Below are 21054 nucleotides of genomic sequence, written 5' to 3' on the forward strand. Positions count from 1 at the left end.
TAGTTCAATACGGCAATAGATAATACGTATATGCTTTCTACAGGCAGAGGTACAGCAGGCGATGTGCATGGTTTTTTTGTGTTTCCACTGGTTTCACTCAGAATGTGTTGATACTGTAGCTCAATAAAAAGCTAGACAAATAGAAATGACAACCAAAGAAAATGTATATATATATATCATACACACATATATATATATATTACAAGCAACAACTCAAAATGCCATTTAAACTGAGAAAAATACATAGCTCAGAACAACAGCAGTTTTGTTATCCTCAGGCCCTGTTTCTAAAGAACTTGTTTCCTTTTGCCATTCCTCTCCTAAGAAGAGAAATGTACCCCTGTTGTGAAGAAAAGACGAATGTGTTGGAGATCACTTCAGTGTGCGAGACAGTGGTGCCTTTTTGTTTGTCTCCCCTCTGGAGCCAAGCTTACCCTGGGAGCCCTGCAGGCCAGGGAACAAACAGAGCTTTGTGAGCACTGACCCACTGTGCCCAGCAGCCAGACTGCAAACCTCCACTCCTGTGCTAATAGGAAACCACAGATGAGGAGTCGGTAGCTGACGAGGGAGGGGAGCTGACGAGGGAGGGGAGTTTTCTCGCGTCCACCTGCGCTTTCATCATTGCCCATCAAAACAAGTATAGGCGGGTGGGGTGCTGTGGTGCGCTGGTGATCACCGAATCAAAAGCTTTTTTCTCCAACATCCTCTTGGCACCAAAATTGAACTGAAAAAAAAATCACTTTGGGAAACCCAGCTAGTAATTTAGTTTGCTGCATGGATTTGTACTAATCAAGCCCATGCGCTCACTAGAGCCCCCTATAAATATGTCAATAGCCTGTCATAAATTGCCAGTTGTTACCCAAGAGGCATTAGAAGTGTGAACAGGAGTGTGAAGTGAACCACTCTAGTCAACGTGTCCTACATTTGATTGCATGTTTTTTCATTACATGCAGACATGAATGAAATAAACAGTAGTGACAGTCCATTTTGCACCTTAACCAGAACACAGAAACCCTTTTAGGCTGGCTCATTATGTTTTTTCTGCAAGAAGGCACCGCAATACATTTATAGATGCTGGCGTTGTGAAAAACCTGTAACCCACAGTTTTGCACCAGGCTCCTAACATTTGTCTTTTCTTTTTTCCTGAATGGTCAGATATACACGGCTGGATGAAATGGGGGTTGGGGTGTCCTGGTACAAGGCTTAAATGCTTTTTAATCCCATGGTTGAGTGACCACTTGCAGTTCTGCCCAGTAGGTCTCTCTGAAGTTTCCTTGCCATTGGCTACACTGTCTGCTTGCCTCTCTCCCTCTCTTTCAAGACACTCTCCTATGCAACTCCCGAATGGCTATTAATTAAATGCCTGCTAATATTGTCTAAAGAAGTCTGTCTTGCTTATTTCAGTAAGTTAATGTCTGTAAATAATGTCTGCAGACTTGCCTGCATTCCACAAATTGCTTTCTATGTAATGAAACATTACGGCAATTCTCCTGGGTCACTCGAGTACTCTGCACACATTGCAGGGATTTTTTTTTTCTGTGTATTGCACTTGGTTGCATGGTGTCCCTGTTACACTCAAATAGAAAACCTGTAGTGTGCTGTAGGTCTAAATTGGACACAGTGCTGGAGTTTGCACCAATGGTTTCCTGGGGACACGCTGTATATATGTGACAGTTAGTGCGGTGGTGGAGGCATCCAACCTGCAGTGGATGTTTCTCACAAGAGGTGGGCAGGTATCCTTAAATCACAGCAGGCAAGGGCTCCCTGAGAGGATCCTGTATAATCAACAATATAAATTAAACCACCTCACCCATATAACATTTTTTACCTTGTCAGTAAATTTTAATTTGAAATGCCATACCAATGTAATAAATATTAAAAAGATTCTCAATCGAAATATGCCGTTTGTCTCAACTTCAGTCACCGTAGGATGTACCCCAGAACATTCACATTCTCTGGTGGGGTGCTTAAAAAGAGCTATAGATAGCTCAAAGCAGAATCAAATCAAGACTTCACATCTACAACCCACAAGAAAAAAGAAAAAGAAAAAGAAAAAAAAGCTCCTCCACAAAGCAATGTCAAGAGGCTTTCCACATGAAAGCAGAAGTTGTCTAAAGAGTTGCAGGAAGTACTGACAAAGTTTATGAAGAAAAAAGTAAATGTGTTTCTAATCCTCAGCAGCACGTGCAACAATGAAGAAGCCTGAGCACTTAGATATGCCACCCCGGGGGCAGGCTCTATACTTAAGGCTTACAACAGCCTCATTATCTCCCTCAACTCACATCAGATCCTAGCAGCAGTTTGTCACAGGCAGGCTCCTCTCTGCCAGTAGGCATCAGACCAATCCTCCTGCAACACTACTGTACATAATTGCCATATGGACAGCATTTTGAGCCAGACTGAAGACTAAAAAGCCCTCCAGGCAGATTCCCCAGATAACTAAATGAATATTTTATCTCATTTCCATCTAATTTGCACCACATTATTATACAGAACTGAAATTTTTAATTAATTGATAGAACAGATCAAACACAGGTTTACACTTTGATTTTCGGGAGCTGTTATTTTGATAATTTGCATGACTTTTTTTCCCATGCCAAGCTCTTTTAATCTCTCGGAATTTCAGCATCTCTATATAGAAACACTATAATCAAACATACAGCAAATTAATAACTGTCAGCACACATGAAATGCCTGTCTTGGTTGCGTGAGCAGTTCCAGTGAGAAGTCCTTTTACCTGCCACCCCACTGATTAATTAATTTCACACTGTTTAATTAAATCCACAGTCTGGGGAGTCTGGGAAGCACTGTGGGGAGCCATATTTGAGCCGTGTGTGCAGAGAGATTACTAAAGAAGGTCTGAGACTCGTGCTCTCCGGTTGATGTTGACACTGACGTCACCCTCCTCTGGATACCAGAGCCTGATTGTATCAGTGTCATCTGGCAGTTGTGAGCATTTACTGCTGGGGAAATGATAGTAATGGCCCATTTGTTAATTATCTGCTGGAATTTACATTAACAAAAGAGAGTCGAGCATTTGACAGCGTTGGACACAAATTAGTATTTGACAGGAGCATCTGATTAAGTGTGCTACTGCATATACGCAAACCTTATCGCCCTAAAGTTAGCTACCAGTACAAATAATGATGAATGATAATGGCAAATCCATTGCTATAGAAAGGTATGTGGAATTGGGGGGGAAAAAAGAGTCATAAAACATAAAGTAAGAAGAAACAGGAGACCCAGACAGGAGTGATTTAAAAATGTGGGCCATAGATCAAAAACTGCACAAATTGGCTTCAGTATAAATGAGCATATTGAACTCCTGTGTCCTGTCCAATGCTGTTGTATCCAACAGTCAAAGCCTCAGAGACACGGTGCATGAGTGTATGAGCACAGCAGGCACTGTGACTGTGTGGGCTGAAAAGCGTGTACGTTACTTTCTCTGTTCTCTTGAAACATATTTTTGGCATCTCTAATCACAAACAAACACATTTTGAGTCAGATGGTTCTAATAAAGTGCAATTTAAAAATGAGGTGATCTTCAAAGATTACAAGATATAAGTCTAAATAAGCATTTTTCTGATGCTCTATGTTTTTGTGCATAGAAAACAGAAAATATTATAGAAATTAATCGGCTTTAAAATTGAAACCTGATTCTAACTTTTGATTGCTTTATTCTAGTATTCATAGTTATTTGATTAGGCACATAATGATGACAGCCTGCTGGTTTGAATGTATGTGATGTGGGAATAAATAGTTGCTTGTGTTGTGTATTTGATTTACCAAAAAATAATAAAGAAACACAGTTAAAAAAAAAAATTTTTTAGATTTTCAAAGTTCTGTGTGTAAGGATGTGATACTTTTATGTTTTAACTTTTATATTGTGCTAATGGATTTTAAAAAAAGAAGTCCTTTCCCGACTTACATTGCTTTTTATGACAGCCTGTGGACTGATTTCCTCAGACAGATAAAGAGAAAGTAAATAGAGAAAAAATAGTCAGACAGCATTTTGCTCAGAATAAATGTTGGGGAGCAGTTGTTCTACGGTGCACAAATCTGGCTTCGCTTAGCTGGCAAAGAAATTAGCACAAACAGGAGGATGCTGACCTCGGTTAATTGGTACCAGTGCCAATATAATTAAGTTTTCAGAATTTTAAACAGAAATTTTGCAGTAAATGCCGAAACTTTTTATCTGTCTTCTGACTGACTACAAAACAAACACAAATCTTTAAACTGCAGGCATTCACAAAATGGAAAATATATAGGATGCTCGATGATCAACATTAAACCCAGTTTTGAGCCATTGTGGTGTGGACAGGTGACCTCTGGTGGTGTCTTGTAGTGTCTGAAATCAGGGCATTGGCAACTTATCCTTTGGGTCCTTTGGGTAGATGCTCCATTCACATTCCAAGGATGCTTAAAAGGACTGTGATCTGGGGACTTTTGAGACCAGTTCAGTGGATTAACTGGTAAGTATGCAACAAAGTTCAGGTGGGTGACACATATCATAGTAAGGGCCGTGTGAATGTCTTGTCACTGTCCAAGACTGGTCAGGGTTGTTGTCCTTTGTTGCTCTCTCTCTCTTGTCACGCTCTTTCCTCTTCTCTCAGGTGGAGGGGGGCAGAGTAAACTCTGGGCTCCTGCTGGCAGTGCCTACTGGTTTCCTGCTCTTCAGCTGATGTGCTTGCTTCTTATCTGATCATCACTCAACAGTATTTAAGGACCACCTCAGGATTCGATTCTTTGCCAGACTGTCATTGTTTGATTGTTAAAATCCGGCTTTCTGATGTCCAAGTTCCACCCCATCCACCCATCTTTATTTATAAAGCACTTTAAAACACAGCTGACACAAAGTGCTGTACACTGAAACTAAATAATAAAAACACATAGGATATAAATAATAAACAAATAGAAAAAGTCAAATAATTAAAAGAAAAACTGAGAGAAAAAACTAAAAGTTGCCTGAGCTAACATCATCCATCTCTATGTTCCAGGTGATCCACCCTGTTGGCTAGAGAGCTCTCCCCCTGTGGAAAATACCCGATATTCCGAACTTGTCCGTTCCTGCACAAAGGAATTGTGGAATTACTCACCTGCCTCTCAACCCTCCACCAACACCTGCCTCCTGGCCGGTCACTTCCCTCACTGCCTCTTTGCTTAGAATACTCAAGTAAGAATCCAATTCAGTTCAAACATTAAAGGCTTCAGAACTTACCAGCAACACGGATTAACCTCCTTCTTCTTTCTGACAGGAGTCACTTCCTGTGTGGAGAACCATAATTCCCCAGGTGCAAGTCTTTGTTGCTATATTTGAATTCCTGTCAAATAAACCTTTTAAACTGCACACTGAGAGTTTGGGGTCTTGCTTCAGTCCACAATAATTGCTATCACCATTGGTTCTGACATGCAAGGACCCACAGTTTTCAAGCAGAGCTCTGCATTATAACAACAGAATTTAAAAAAAAATTAAAACAGATGTAGCTTCCAGTGGTTAACCCCAGTGATAACTGGAGGTAAAAATATTGGTGGGGGCGCAGTTGGGTCAGACAGGTCAAACAATGTAAAGCATCTTACAGATAAGGGGAAAAATACACAAATCTAAAAACAACAGTAATATTTTTTAAACCTTTGCAATAAAAAAAACTTTAAAAACACAAATATATACACAAATCTTGAATAAACATGAACACTTCAACACAAGAACAATTTTACTGTTTCAGCAGCGCTCGTAGTTGCCATCCTTAGTCAAGAGCTAGCTAGCGAGTGCCTCTTCTTCCTCTTCAAGACAAGAGTGCCTGTGCTGTCAGGATGTGTGAATTTCTCGATGATGTTGAGTTGTCCAATCAAATTCTCAAACAAGGCAATAAACAAGGAAATCCATAAATGCCAATTGGTCACGGATGCACAAAATTGCGCCCCGACAGGTGAACTCCAAGCTTCAATTAAAACTCAACCTCAGACCCTAAATAATTATATTAATCACAACACATAATGTAGTGAAGTTTGAGAACAAAATGGATTCTGGCAGACATGTGAAGGCCACCACACATGCTGTATGAGCAAAATGTACTTGTAACCCAACCAGTGCAGGGGCCTCCCTACACCCCGGACTCTGCGTTGTGTAATTTTGTGTTGGATTGGGGTGCACCGTAGAGAGACCAGTCGGACACAGGCGTTCAATTTGTGGCTCGGACCGCGCCGTTTATTCAAATGCTGGGGCAAACACCACTCCAACTCTGCTGCTGGCCCTTTTCAAATCACAGTAAACACTGGATGTGATTATATAGTGAAAGCATAGTGAAAGCCGACAACAAATATATAAAAAAAACACATTAAATAAAAATAAGCATGTCTTTACAAAATTCCTCGGTCTCAGGAATGAGTATGACACAAAACTAACATAACAGGATTACCAGCGAACTGTTGCTGAAAAGCTAATGCTTCATCTTGCATTACTTTGCCCGAATGAGTACTCTGCTAACTAGCGGAAATGTAACCCGAAATCGCGGCAGATATTACCGAATGAAACATGCACACAAACTCCTCGTACTCCCATCAGACAGTACATGAACATCTCAATAAACACAATATATACTTAGCAAATCGCCATTTGACACAGTGGAACACTTATTTTTAAACAAAACCGTTGCAGTACACCACGGACAGTGCTTACCTTTTCAAATCACAGTAAACACTGAACCAAGATGGCGCCCGCGCGAACAAGAAATCTGAACTACGGTGTCCTGCAGAGGACAAATGGTCAAAATTTCTAAAATCTACAATGTATATGCAGCTCAACAGTGACACCTTGTGACTTATTCCAGTCACTGCCTTACATCCGCCCCTCCTTTACGTGATGGCGTCCCAGTCATCAAACAAAATAAAACAGAACAGTCTCACTATGTATAAAAGAATAACGGTGGGAGAAGATGTGCAGTGTAATGCGAAAATGTCTATGTGTGTATCCTATTAGTATGGGTATAATGGCTGTGTCATCCTACGTGTTTCCTGCAGCCCTCCTTGCTTTTGCCCTCTGCCACAGCTTCCATCCCCTTTCTATCTTCTTCTGATCCTCCCCTGGTTCAATAACTCTTGATCCATAAGTCAGTCTGTTTGGGGGATGCCGACTCCTCGGCAAGTTCCTCCTTGGTTCACTTGGTCTGGGAGGTGAGTGGGTGACCCTGGCAGTTTCATTCCCCTCCATTCTTCACTCTCTTGTCCCGCCCCTGTGTCCCTTTCCTCTGGTCCTGTGGTGGCAAGTGCTCCATCTGCTGTTTCAGGTGAAACTCCCTCCACACCTCCTTCCAGACTATCAGCCTCCCCGTCCTCGATTGTGTCAGACTCTTCCTCCTGTCTGATCACTTCACCAGCCTGCTCTCCACTGCCCTCTATGTCCTCAATCTCCCAACTCTCCTCCATGTCGAGCTCCATTTACTCCCTTGTCTCCTCTCCCACCTGCTCCACGGGAAGAAACATACACTGTGTGAGTAAGTTGCGGTGGACCACTCTCTCCGTATCACCATTTTCCGATCGCACCACATACACCGGCATGTCTGGCTGTTTCTTCACCACAATGTATGGACGTGACTCCCACTTGTCTCCTAGTTTGCTTCGCCCCTCCACATGACACACTTTAACAAGGACTCTGTCACCCGGGCTGAAGCTTTGACTCTTTGCTTGCCGGTCATAGTATCTTTTCTGGTGACCCTTAGCCTGGCGGGAGGCCTGATTAGCCTGTGCATAAGCCTGCGACAGGCAGTCATGCAGGGTCTGGACATACTCGCTATATCCACCCGACCCATTAGTGGTTGACAGCCCAAAGACCAAGTCGACCGGGAGCCGGGGATGCCTGCCAAACATCAAGTAATATGGTGTGTACCCTGTCGAATCATGGCGGGTGCAGTTATAGGCGTGTGTCATTGCATCCACATATTCGTGCCACCGGGGCTTCAGGTGAGGTTCTAGCGTCCCCAGCATGTTCATGAGGGTGCGGTTAAACCGTTCAGTTGTCCCGTTGCCCTGTGGGTGGTAGGGCGTGGTGTGGGTCTTAGTGATGCCGGTGCATTTACAAAGCTCCTTCACCACAGCACTTTCAAAATTGCGCCCTTGGTCTGCATGCAATTTTGCTGGGAAGCCAAACCGACAGAAAAAGTTTCTATACAGCACCTTAGCCACTGTGCTGGCTCTTTGGTCTTTAGCGGGGTATGCTTGCGCATAGCGTGAGAAATGGTCCGTGACAACGAGGACATTTTCGATACCACCTTTTGATTTCTCCAGAGTCAAAAAATCCACACAAACTAGCTCCAAGGGGGCACTGCTGTGGATACTGACCAGGGGGGCCCTGACCCCTGCGGTTGGAGTTTTTCTAAGGCAGCACCTCTCACATTGCTCGCACCAAGCCTTGATTTCCTGAAACATCCGTGGCCAATAAAATCTCTCCCTTATCATGTGCAATGTCTTCTCAAAACCAAGGTGGCCTGAGTCATCGTGGAGAGCAGTCTTCACTGATATACGCAAATCCTCTGGTAGCACCAATTGCTCAACTACTCCTCTTTGGCTGTCTTGGATGCAGCGGTACAGGATGCCATCCCTTACCACTAACCTTCTCCACTCCTTTAAGAGAAGGCGCATGTGCCCTTCACCACTCATTCGCTCACTGCGGCTTGGTTTCTGGTTCATACTCTTATAGTGCAAGACAGGACCAATAACAAGATCTTTCTTCTGCCCTGCACGGATCTCCTGTTTGGTCATGGTGGGCAGGGATTCCATCCCCACATCCCTGTAAGGCTCAGTGGATGTGGGAGGGCCAAGTTCAACTTCCTCCCCTGCAGACGTGCCATGGCCAGTGAGGCTTTGAGTATCCTGGGTAGCCTGTCTCACACCATGCCCCTGTTCGTCGACACCCACCCACTGAGGGCATGTCTGTAGGATGTGCATGACCTCCTGGTTAGACATGCGAGAGGGGCATCAGCGTTTGTGTTGCTCTGTCCCCTCCGATACTGGACATCGAAATCGAAAGCAGCCAGCCTGGACACCCACCGCTGGCCTGTAGCATCCAGCTTTGCTGAGGACATAACATACTTGAGAGGGTTATTGTCTGTCTGGACAGAGAACCTACGCCCATAGAGGTGGTCGTAGAATTTGTCTGTAACCGCCCATTTGAGAGCAAGGAACTCGAGTTTGTGTGCAGGATACCTTGTCTCTGCTGGGCTCAAACCTCTGCTGGCGAAGGCTATGACCCTCTCAGCTCCCCCTTGGACCTGAGCTAGAACGGCGCCCAGACCTTCCCCTGAGGCGTCCGTTTGCAGAACGAAAGGCAAGCTATACTCAGGATATCCCAGCACTGGAGCGCTTGTCAGCCTTTCTTTTAGGGTCTGAAATGCCTTCTCGCATTCATCTGTCCACACAAAAGGTGGGTCGGTGGCCAGGCATTTCTTTCCCCCTCTCTTTTTCTTTCTGGGGTCACCAGCAGTTAGGCGGTACAGGGGAGCAGCTAGGGCAGAGTACCCACTTACATACCGCCTATAGTATCCAGCAAATCCCAGGAATTGCAACACTTCTTTGCGGTTTGCGGGCCTCACCCAGTTTTTCACCTTGCTGATCTTCTCTGGGTCTGTCCGGATCCCCTCAGCAGACACCAAGTGACCCAAATACTGAACCTCCTTCCTCACTAGCTGGCATTTAGAAGGCTTTAACTTCAAGCCATGCTCCCGAAGCCGATCGAACACCAGCTGCAGTCTTTCCAGATGCTCATCAAAGGTTTTGGAGAATATGATGAGGTCATCAAGATAGATTAGGAGGTGGGTGAAGTTCAGATCGCCAAAGCAGCAGGTCATGAGTCTCTGAAAGGTGGAGGGAGCATTCTGCAGTCCAAAGGGCATACGATTTGCTTCAAACAGCCCCATAGGGGTGCTGAATGCCGTCTTGTGTTTGTCATGCTCCGCCACCTCTACCTGCCAATAACCAGAAGTGAGGTCAAGGGTGGAGAAGTATCTTGCCTGCCCTAGAGCCTCCAGGGCTTCCTCTATTCTGGGGAGAGGAAAAGCATCTCTCGTGCTACAGGAGTTCAGTTTCCTGTAGTCAATACACAGCCTTAGTGATCCATCTTTCTTGGTTACGATCACAACAGGTGAAGCATATGGACTTTTGCTGGGCCTGATAACTCCTGCAGCCTCCATTTCTGTCAGCAACCTTCTCACATCCTGCCACTGTGATGGGGGGATCTTCTGGTAAGGCAGTCGAAATGGCTTAGAGTCGACCAGAGGAATTTCGTGTTGCACGGTCTTTGTATGGCCATAATCCATGGGATGCTGTGAGAACACACCCACGTTGCTTTCCACAAGCTCTTTAAGAAGGGAACGCTGGTGCTCGTTCTCGACGTCTGCTCCACTTAAATCCACTTCCTGGCTTGCCACCACGTGGTCCATACCCAGGCATGCTTCTCTGCCTCCGCTGGCATGATGACTGCCCTGCATCTTGTCTGAAAAGTCCACAATACTTTCCACCAGAGACGCCTTGGCCAGATGCGTGTGAGGCTTGATAGTGATAGCATGCTGGAGAGGTTCATCACTCTTACCGGGCACATCCTTTCTTTACATCGGCAAGAACTCTGGCGACCAGGATGTCTTGGCTGAGCCGCAGGGAGGGGTGGCCTTCAATTAGGGCTGTGTAAGTCTTTCTTTGTGGTCCAGCTTTTATTTTGCACATTAAATCCATCTCTTTCCTGCTTGAATGTGTACCTTACGGCCGGTGTAAACAACAGGGCCCACTGTGTCATCCATATCACACTGTTCAGTGCTCCCCATCTCTAGCAGGGAGGTGTACCACTCCGGGTGAGTCTCCTTGACCTGGAGAAGGAACTGCTGGCCGTAGGTTGCCTGGAGGTGGCTTCTGGAGGCACGGAGGACATTAGTTCCCACAAGCAGAGGAACAGTGGAACGGTACTCTGTGTTAGTGACAACAAAAGCAGGCACACCCTTAAACTCTCTCCCTAACAATTTTAGGTTGATGCGTAGCACACCATGGTAGGTGACACTCTGGCCCCTGCACCTTCTATGGGTATCTTAGAGGGCTGTAGCTTTTGTTTATGGAGGGTGGGGTGGCTGCGCCAGTACTGATGCGTAATACTGGTTATCTGGGAGCCAGAGTCGATGAGTGCCCTGCACTTCATTCCGTTGACTTCCACCTCCCCCTCATTCCTGGGACCAACTAGGGAGTGCTCTCTCCTCCGTCACCTTTGTTCACCTGCAGTGTGGGGACTTGCTGCTCGCCCATGGTTGCCCCCACGACCATGGGCTTTATCTGTTTAAAGGGTGAGCTGAGTAAGTGTTTCCCTCCATGGGGTCACAGGCTGAGGATCATGTGCCCATGTCTGATCAGGCCCTGGGAGCACTGCTCTGCAAACCCGGGCTATATGTCCTTGCTTCCCACACCGTAGCATGTGACCACTGGTGTTGGTGTTGTAGCCCCAGGAGGTGGTCGGACTCTCAGTGGAGTGGCAGAGGATGGAGCATTAATTCTCGATTCAAGGTGGGTCAACTTGGCCATCTGCTCCTCCTGGCTCAATGCTAACTTCTTGACCATCTCTGCTAGCTCTGACCACTCTGATGAATGTTTAGCCTTTTCTGCCTTCACATTCACACTACACTCTGATGCCACTTGTACCTGAGCATAAGTCTTCTTTGACTTGTTTTGAGGCTGGAATCTCTTTGTTTCTTTTGCTAAATTTCAAGCTCAGCCTGCAGCTCACGGAAACTCAAAAGCCGGGACTTCATTGGCGAGATCCTCGCATACACATCCTCATCATTAAGTCCCGTATGAACTGCCGGGTGAGTTTACTGTCACGGTCAGGAAAGGCTTGCCTCCTCTTTGGTTTTCTTCCACGCTCTCGCAGGGTTGCCTCCAGTGCTATAGCATATGAACAGGCAGACTCCCAGACCTCTGAACACGCTCATAGAAGTCAGCTAGTAGATCTGAGGAGCTCTGTGTGTCGCCATACTCCGCTCTCAGTTCTTGAATGCCCTTTCAGGTGTTTGGTCATGGAGAGGTAGATTCAGGACCAGCTTTCGGGCCTCACCAGTTAGGTGACGCACCACCGTGGAAAAACGGAGGTGAATGGGGAGCTCTATTGCTTCAAGAAGATATTGCATGTCACGAATCCAGTCCTCTACAAGCACCTTGCTGTCAGCACTGCCAGTGAAGGCTTGGACATTTTCACTTGATGAGTCTGTATAAAACCACCGTAGGCAGCTAGTGGGGGTTAGCGTTGGCTGCAGCCCCGCCAGGAGCACTTAAAGAGGTATGCACCTGCTGGGGGGGTATACCAGGGTGTCCACTAACTTGGGGGTCTGAGGCAGAGGTTGGTACGTGCATTGAGGCATGGGTGTCGGGTGGGACTATTAAACCTCCATGGGTCATATTCACGATAGGGGGCATGACAGTGTTGGAGCTTATAGCAGATGAGTGGAGGGGAGCTCGAGAGTCATGGACAGCAGCTAGTGGCATATGGGGCAGACGGGGGGTCAGCCCATGCTTTGAACTTTCAAGGGTCTGCTTGGCTGCAAAGGGATTATTCATTATGCCCACTCCCTGCGGCGTTAGGGGGCTTGGCATGGCGGCTTGGGGGGCAGGTGTGGAATACAGATAGCTGGTGTATGCTTGGGAGCTGAATGGGACAGTCATCGTTGGGTAAGGAGTGTTAAGTGATTGGTTCAGGGTGGGCTGCTGGGTAATTTGCCCCGCTGGGTAGTTGGGATATGAGGCAACATGGGATGCTGGTGTAGCAGTGGGCCCATGGACACTGGCCTGAGGGGAAAGAGCAGGGGGCATAGTTATCTGGACATCTGGCTGAAACACTGGAGGGGCTGTAGTTAGAGGGCTGTGGTTGGACTGGCTTGTCTGATTGGTTGGCACTGAACTTGGGTGAATTTCAGATAGGTGTGAGGGCACCTGCATTTGGCCTCCATAGGCTGGCGTTGGTGGTGCATGAGCCGGAGCCACACCAAGATCAGTCTGGGGTGAAAGCATAGTTGGTGGTGGGGTCTGTTGTGTGCTCAGCCCAGAGTCGGTGAGGTCCCTGATTGGGCTGTGGTACTGTAACCGCTGGCCAGTGAAGCTGGGGAACTGGGTGACTAGCTTCGACTTCACTGATGACTGTTGGTCCACTGTACTGGCGCTAGCTGTTGCCCCTTCATTCAAAAGGTGAGGCTGTGCCCTCTTTGGAGTGTCTGCATAGTCTCTCATCATTTTCACTGTCCTGTATCTCTAATTTAGCTGCACCAGAAAATGTGTGTGGGTTACTTGTAGTATGCTTAACTGTGAGAAAGTACAATCTTTTTCTAGTAAAATAGAACACAACACAGATGTAGACAACTATCATCTCATAACGCAAAAAAGAATCACAAAAAAAAAACAGCATTAAACTCAGAGTGCAGTTAAACAACTCTATCTTCCGCACAGAGGTTGTGAACAACACAAATCAGCAGCAATTGCTTCACCGTATTCAATGATTATCAATATAGACAGGGAACATCATTTAACATTCTCGCTACAATTCAAGTCTCTGAGTCTTTCTTTTTTTTTTTTTTTTTTTTGATGACAGAAAACCCTCAAATGAAACCACCCCAAGATTTCACTTTCAAAAGATATGCCTGGGGAGGTGAAAGTCCCAGTAATACAGCTACACAGGCAGTTATAACTTAGTTCAGTACCCCATCAGATGGCAACACCTCTTGCTGCGGCAGCGTAGCTGGGGGGTGTCGGCATTGCTTTCTCTTCGGTCTCGAAGTGCCACAAATCCGGGTCACGGCACCAAAGATGTAACCCAACCAGTGCAGGGGCCTCCCTACACCCCGGACTCTGCGTTGTGTAATTTTGTGTTGGATTGGGGTGCACCGTAGAGAGACCAGTCGGACACAGGCGTTCAATTTGTGGCTCGGACCGCGCCGTTTATTCAAATGCTGGGGCAAACACCACTCCAACTCTGCTGCTGGCCCTTTTCAAATCACAGTAAACACTGGATGTGATTATATAGTGAAAGCATAGTGAAAGCCGACAACAAATATATAAAAAAAACACATTAAATAAAAATAAGCATGTCTTTACAAAATTCCTCGGTCTCAGGAATGAGTATGACACAAAACTAACATAACAGGATTACCAGCGAACTGTTGCTGAAAAGCTAATGCTTCATCTTGCATTACTTTGCCCGAATGAGTACTCTGCTAACTAGCGGAAATGTAACCCGAAATCGCGGCAGATATTACCGAATGAAACATGCACACAAACTCCTCGTACTCCCATCAGACAGTACATGAACATCTCAATAAACACAATATATACTTAGCAAATCGCCATTTGACACAGTGGAACACTTATTTTTAAACAAAACCGTTGCAGTACACCACGGACAGTGCTTACCTTTTCAAATCACAGTAAACACTGAACCAAGATGGCGCCCATATGAACAAGAAATCTGAACTACGGTGTCCTGCAGAGGACAAATGGTCAAAATTTCTAAAATCTACAATGTATATGCAGCTCAACAGTGACACCTTGTGACTTATTCCAGTCACTGCCTTACATACTTATTTGTATTGCAAGTAATATTTTTGCAATTAATTATTTGTGATGCATTTTTTTTTCCTGGCAATATTTTTATGGGGGTGGCACCCTAGCAAAACATCCCAAGGAAAGACATGCAGGATTAACAACCTGCCAAATCGTTTGGGATTCAGCTGCTGTGGTTACTGCTTGTAAACACCCCCCCCCCCCCCCCAAGGTCTGAAAGGAGATCTGACTTAAGCCAGTATTGTTCTTCCTGTCCAGCAGGGGGCGACTCCTTTGGTTGCAAAAAGAAGACAAGCTGGATAGATATTGGAAAACTGCTCACAGCTCTATGACCTCAGTGAACACTTTCCGATGACTTTATTGGCTCAGTCACTAGTTTCAGGTCATACTGAATAAAACATGAAGTTCATTTTGTAATGCCATTGTTAGAATCAGACAGGAGGATAATCCAGGAAATGCTCTTTCGCTAAGGACTTGTGATTGACAAGCCCTTAGCCAAAGAGGACTTGTCAGTCACTTGTGATTGTGATTGACAAGTCCTTAACCAATAAGCACGTCGTGTCCTCGGTTTAACACTGATTTTTACCCATCACTTGTCACGTCCTGTTCAAAACACCAACATGGCAACTGCAAAAAACGCTCAGCCTGTAGCTTCATCACTGCAGTTATGGACATTGAAAAAAATATTGCTTATGATTATAACAAGGTAATCGCTGCTATTCATTTCACCTGTCAGTGTTTTTATTATTTTGGCTGACTGGTGTATACAACAGTTCAAAAAAATAAAAAGCATTCAAATAAAGGCTTTCTTTGATCAGTATGCACCTCTCTTTTGTATAAGCAACACAAAGCATAACAAGAAGTCAGAAGCTTTTATTCAAACAAACGACTCCATTTTTGCAAACAGTCAAGTTTACTTACACAAGATAAACTTTTAATAGGTATTCCAGCACACAGCATCGAGACACTTCTGCAGACTGATACAGCGTTAGCTGGGAGAGCAGCACTCTATTTGTGCTTGCCTTGTCCTGTGACAGGAAGACCTATCAGGTGCCCCCCTCAGACTCCCCCCAATCCCTCTCTCTTCCTGACCTCATTCTGTCATCTTCGTTTTTCTTCTCCCCCACTCACAGGTCTTTCATAAAGTGTCTCCATGCATTACACATTTAACAATGCATTAAAAATAGGCCACCATCAATCAGTCATTCAGTAGTGGAGACGAAATCTACTTGTGGCACCAATTTGATATATTTCTCAAGGTTCATGCAGGAAAAGAATGCCATAAACTCTTGAAATGATGAGTTTATGGCATATGAAAGTTAACAGATATGTAAATAGTATGAGATAATAATACACCCTACCTCATAAAATCCACCATAATAATTCTGAATTCCCCTTCGCTTAATTTCCTCTGGCATAGTGTCTTTCCAGAACCCAGAAACAGAATTAAGATAATGTATATATGCAGGCGCTAAGCCGTGACAAGATTTCTGTTGATGGGTGCCAGGTTAACATCGTGCCCAAAACAGTGATTTGAGAACTGTGATGCATGATACAGGATAGGTACTAGGTAAAATCTGATGTAATGTTAGGGAGTGAGTCAAGCCTCGAGGGCAAATAGTCTGAACAGTCTGACTCCAGGTTGCTCATGCCAAAGCAGATGTTCAACTGACGACAGCATTACAAAAGACAGGGCTCCATGTTATTCAGAAGGTATTTTATATTATTAGGATGGCATGTCAAGGTTGCCGAGCTGCCGATAGAGCTGCCTTTGTAGCTGTTTTGATGGCCATGTATATTTAATAAAGAAATATCGACAATCTCACAAAGTGTTTTCACAGCGAGTTTTGTTAGCACAGTAAGGTGTTCTCCTGCTCAGGTTCAGGTACAGGAGTCTGCTTGTGAGCTTTGATGTTGCAGCTCTGCTCTGAGGCTTGATCCTGCATTCTGGACTTCAAAACAGACTGCACCTCGTCATGGGCAACAGCTTGAAGAGGTAGACACCTGCACAGACATGCCTGAAGGACCACCCAGAAAATTTGGTCAGAGGACAACAAACACTTCCCATCAGCTTCACCTGGCGAAAACTAACTATTATGAAGTTTGTATGTGAAGTATATCCTGTCCAAATCTACAGTAAAGGAATCGCTAATGATCCACAGATTGAGCTTTCATTAATTCAGAAAGTGCTAACTATAGGAGACCTTATCGGGAATAGATATGTAGTCTGGAAAGACAGTTGTTTAAAGCGAGCTTCAGCTTTGGGTGTTTCATAAATATTACATAAAAAATATGTTGCTACAAAGAAAAAAAAATCCATGTATTGTGCAGTGCAAAAAATGTAACTATAGATAAAATAAATGAAAGAATGTTTTAGGTATCTTCTTCTGAACTTGTGGTACACTAAAGGCTCTTGATTTTTTTTCCCTTAAAAATTGCCTCGAAGCGATGTTTTCTTCTTCTTTTATAGCACGTCACTTTGATTCAGTGACCAACTGTCTGGTAGATTGCCAAGTGTCTGATGATGTGTTTTTTTTCTCAGACCATTTTCACTTATTACCCCCTCAGGTTATTACTCGCTGCAGTCTGGCTATTTTACAGACATGACTCCATATGTCCTTAATGACACCCCTGATAGCTCATACAATGTGGACCAATATGTTTTCAAGATATACCCGATTTATTTAAACTAAATAGTGCCATCTATAAGAATAACAATAAGAGCACGACGCTTACCTTAAAGCATCTCTTGAATCTTTTGCTGACAATGTACAATGCAATAGGGTTGATGCATGAGTTCAGGGACGCCATATTTATGCCAAAATAGTCAAGGACAAGAAAGACACTGAAAAAGAGTTGTCAGAAAATGTCAGGAAAGCTCATAGGCTGGCCAGTGAACAGCGGAAAAAAATGTATATAAATAAATAAACTTTAAATAAAAAGTTCTCGGTACTTTGTGCTCACCTCAGCAGCTGACACCTATTAGGATCTTTTTCATCATAAATTGTTAATTTCAAGATTCTGCTGAGGTACAGAGGCAACCAGCAGAGTGCAAACACAATCACCAGGCAGAAGACAGTTTTTGCAACTTCTCTTCTCTTCAAAAGAAAGGACATGATCAAAATAAGCTTTAAAAAGGAAACATTGCCAGAATGATGCAAACTCTGCCAAAACCCACAATGCTACCTGCTTGATGTGTTCACATAATGTAGTCTCCGTTTTTCTCAGCATTTTCCTGGTCATCAGTGTGTAGAACACTGCAGTCCAAACCAGTGGCATGCAAAAGTAGAAGCCAAAGAGCCACCAGTCTTTCACTGCTTTATAGATCTGTTGGTTGAACACGACAAGGCTATCAGTCGTGGACGTGAGAGCAGCATTCAAGAAACAATATTTGACACACGTGTAGGTTGAAAACAAACGTACTTTGCATCTGCTGGCTGAAGACAGAAGAAATACTATGATAATTATTACATTTTTTAGTTATCTTGGACAATTGGTATGAAAACTTAAAAGTTATGGAGACAATTACATTACCTGCATGAACCCCGTGGTTTGCATTGGGTGAAGTAGACATATCGTGAGACGCTTTTCTTTATAGTCCATTGTTATCATATCAAAGCCCACAACTTCAGGGAGAGCCAGCAGGATAGAAATAACCCATATCAGGCCTATTTCAATTGCTGTCCGCACTGAAACCCAGATGCCTTTGATTTGATTCCAGGACACAACAGCTCTGTATCTGTAAAATCAATGAGAAAATGTTATGGCTTGAGGAACTTTTTGTCTGTAACAATGATGCATTTTCAGCTAAAGAACATTTCAAGGGCTAATGCTAAATAAATCTGTCGGCTTGATGAAATACAGATAGGAGGCACGGAACACTATTTTCTTGGAGGGCACAGGACAGTGCTGTTTATCTCCTTACCTGTCAACACTCAAGGCACATAAGCTCAACACAGTAATTCCAACAGAGGTTTTTTGTATGAAGGGAATGAGTTTGCAAAGTACTAAACCGAAGGGCCAATTTTCTGCCATGAGCTGCAACGAAAACAAAAGGGCATTTTTGGCAATTTTAAAAAAGAAAAATACCCACACCCACAATCAATTCCAGCTGAAATTAAGTGCAGAAAAGAAAACAATAATTGCACACCATGTGGTAAATAACTCACCCTGTAAGCGTTGATTGGAATGTCTATCACAATGTGGATTAGATCTCCCAAAGCGAGGCTCGCAATGAGAATGTTAGGGCCACTTCTCATGCGTTTGTTTACATAGATAATTCGAAGTAAGGCTGAATTCCCCACTATTCCAACAACGAAAACAAGCAGGGAAACTATAATATTGACATATTTGAAGGTGACTCTGATTCCAGCTGACTCTGAACACATAGGAGGGTGTGATGTTTTTGGTCCTGCTACTTGAGGTGGATGAATTGAGCTGTTGGATTTCTCCTTTTCCAGTATTAAAAAACCAGGGGAGGTTGTTGCAGAGAGCTCAATTACAGGAGATGGTTCTGAGTCCTGGTTGTTGGCCGTTTCACTGACAAGAAGATTTCCCAAAACCAGAACGAGAGTCAAAATCCACATTGTTGAAAAATTCCTCAAAAATGCCTTTTTGCCAACTGTGGAATGGAAAAAAATGAAAGCTGTTATAATCAGCACAGCTAATTATCCCTGCGATTTAGTGTAATGTAAATGATTCATTTAACTTATTTTTATTTATTTAAAAGGGAAAAAATATTAATAATAGCATTGATTATGATTGCTAGCTTACCTTCAGATGAACACACACACACTGCCTGCAGATAGTCTCTGTAATAATAAACAGGCTGTATGTTTAATACAAAGGACGGCTCTTTGTTGCCTGCTATAACTCGGCTGAGGAAAATCTGGGTTTTATGGACTAAGGTACTGTTGTCAGCATTAGTCATCGATCTGTCAGTAGTGACTGTAATTACTTCCCTTGATGCATCACCCTGAATGAAAGGATGGTGTTGAAGTGTATTGTCTGCTATCACAGAGTGAGATCATTTTATAAGCTTCAGTAGGGATATTGTGTTACAGTTTTTCCCTCTTTTACTAAAATTTGTCCATTATCTTATTTGACATATCCTCACAAAATCTAAATGTAGCAAAATGTCTATTTTAGTGAAGCAAGAGATTTTCTTTGCTTAGAGCCACAAAGCCTTTATCACTAAGTCACACTCTATCGAGTCATCATTAATGAATGCAACGGGAACTGGAAAAATATCTTCTGCAACTATATTACATTTTGGATGTACATTAGCCTGATGCACAAATACTGACAGGCAAACGCACTTGAATAATAACGAAAATGATGCAAATTTTAACTACAACATTTAGAGAGTTTCAGCTGACATTTTTTGCCTCAGTTGACACATATCAATTTGAAAACATGACTCGGTCTCAGTCCTACCAGAGTTACTGCTTCTGCCTCTCCTGAGGGTCCCGGTGAAGGTGACTTCTCCCCCTCGACAGTCTAACGACAACCTGAAGAGCCTGGAGGAGCAGGAGACGTGATGACAAGAAAGATCCCACTGTTAATAACATACTTGACAACTACTCATTTCAACATTGAAATCTGTGCCTCGCTACTCACAGATGACCTTGGGAAACTATATGCTGGCATGTTTTTTTGCAAGAAGTACAGATTATGAGAAGTGAGTTGAGAATAAAAGACTGTGACAACTGTTCGCAGCTAAGTTCTCGGTATATTCCAAATAAATGCAACATTTTTTTGGTATGTTTTTCATGCAGGGCCCATAGAAGTAATTATGGTAAAACGTAAAGACTTCTAAACACAGCACCTTGCATTTCTGTCTTATTTGTCACTTTAATTAACTACATTTTGAGTCAAATTGCTTGTAAAACTGATCTGAAACCAGCTGTTTTTTGGTCTTTGGCCTCAGTTGTGCTTTAATGGATATGACGGTTATCTAGCTGGTCGGTTTGGCTAAAGAGCTTTTTACCTGACAAACCCTACCACTGCTGTCAGATGTAATGACTCGCCAAACCCACCATTACCGCAGCTGCATATCTGCACTGGACACAGTTTAATTTGGAAACCAAAATGCTTGGATTTATTACAGTTTGCAGCCTCGGTATTTCCAGTGATTATGGTCTAAGCTGTGAAATGTGTCCACTCTTACATGGCTTATCACAGCAGGTAAGTCATGTGAGCAAGAAGCTCTTTTGTAGCTTATCCACCAAAAATACTGAATAAAATTGCTCTCGTGAAGCATTTTTTTGCCTCCCATCGCTGTTTTCTTCAGTTCCACCAGAGTTCATAAAGGTTCGTTTGTTGGATGGAAGATTTATTACTCTGATGAGCACTCAAACACACACAGATTGGGAGTGGGTGGAGCAGAGCCCCTCTTTCAGCTGTCAAGGTAAGCTGTGTCATCAGTATGGCTAAGATTGGGTCACCTGTTCCAGCCCCCTCTTGGATCTCATGACTTAGACA

General features: G+C 43.9%; 1 protein-coding gene across 1 annotated transcript; it reads right to left on the reverse strand.

Moving 5' to 3' along the window:
* Window positions 1–16421: 16421 nt before the first annotated feature.
* Window positions 16422–19157, reverse strand: LOC116319319 (endothelin receptor type B-like). Its single transcript, XM_031738613.1, has 7 exons — window positions 18741–19157; window positions 18497–18609; window positions 18106–18310; window positions 17758–17898; window positions 17536–17669; window positions 17308–17416; window positions 16422–16589 (listed from the first exon to the last, which is right to left on the reverse strand). The coding sequence occupies exons 1-7, from the start codon at window positions 19155–19157 to the stop codon at window positions 16422–16424; spliced, it is 1287 nt and encodes a 428-aa protein (XP_031594473.1).
* Between the last annotated feature and the right edge of the window lie 1897 nt (window positions 19158–21054).

The sequence above is a fragment of the Oreochromis aureus genome, linkage group 16, assembly GCF_013358895.1.
Source record: "Oreochromis aureus strain Israel breed Guangdong linkage group 16, ZZ_aureus, whole genome shotgun sequence".
Taxonomy (NCBI): domain Eukaryota; kingdom Metazoa; phylum Chordata; class Actinopteri; order Cichliformes; family Cichlidae; genus Oreochromis; species Oreochromis aureus.

Coding starts and splice junctions, on each gene's coding strand:
- LOC116319319 (XM_031738613.1), bottom strand. CDS start 19,157: ATGTGGATTTTGACTCTCGTTCTGGTTTTGGGAAATCTTCTTGTCAGT. Junction 17,899..18,105: donor AAACCACGGGGTTCATGCAG/GTAATGTAATTG, acceptor TTCAACCAACAG/ATCTATAAAGCAGTGAAAGA. Junction 17,670..17,757: donor TATGTGAACACATCAAGCAG/GTAGCATTGTGG, acceptor TTTCTTTTGAAG/AGAAGAGAAGTTGCAAAAAC.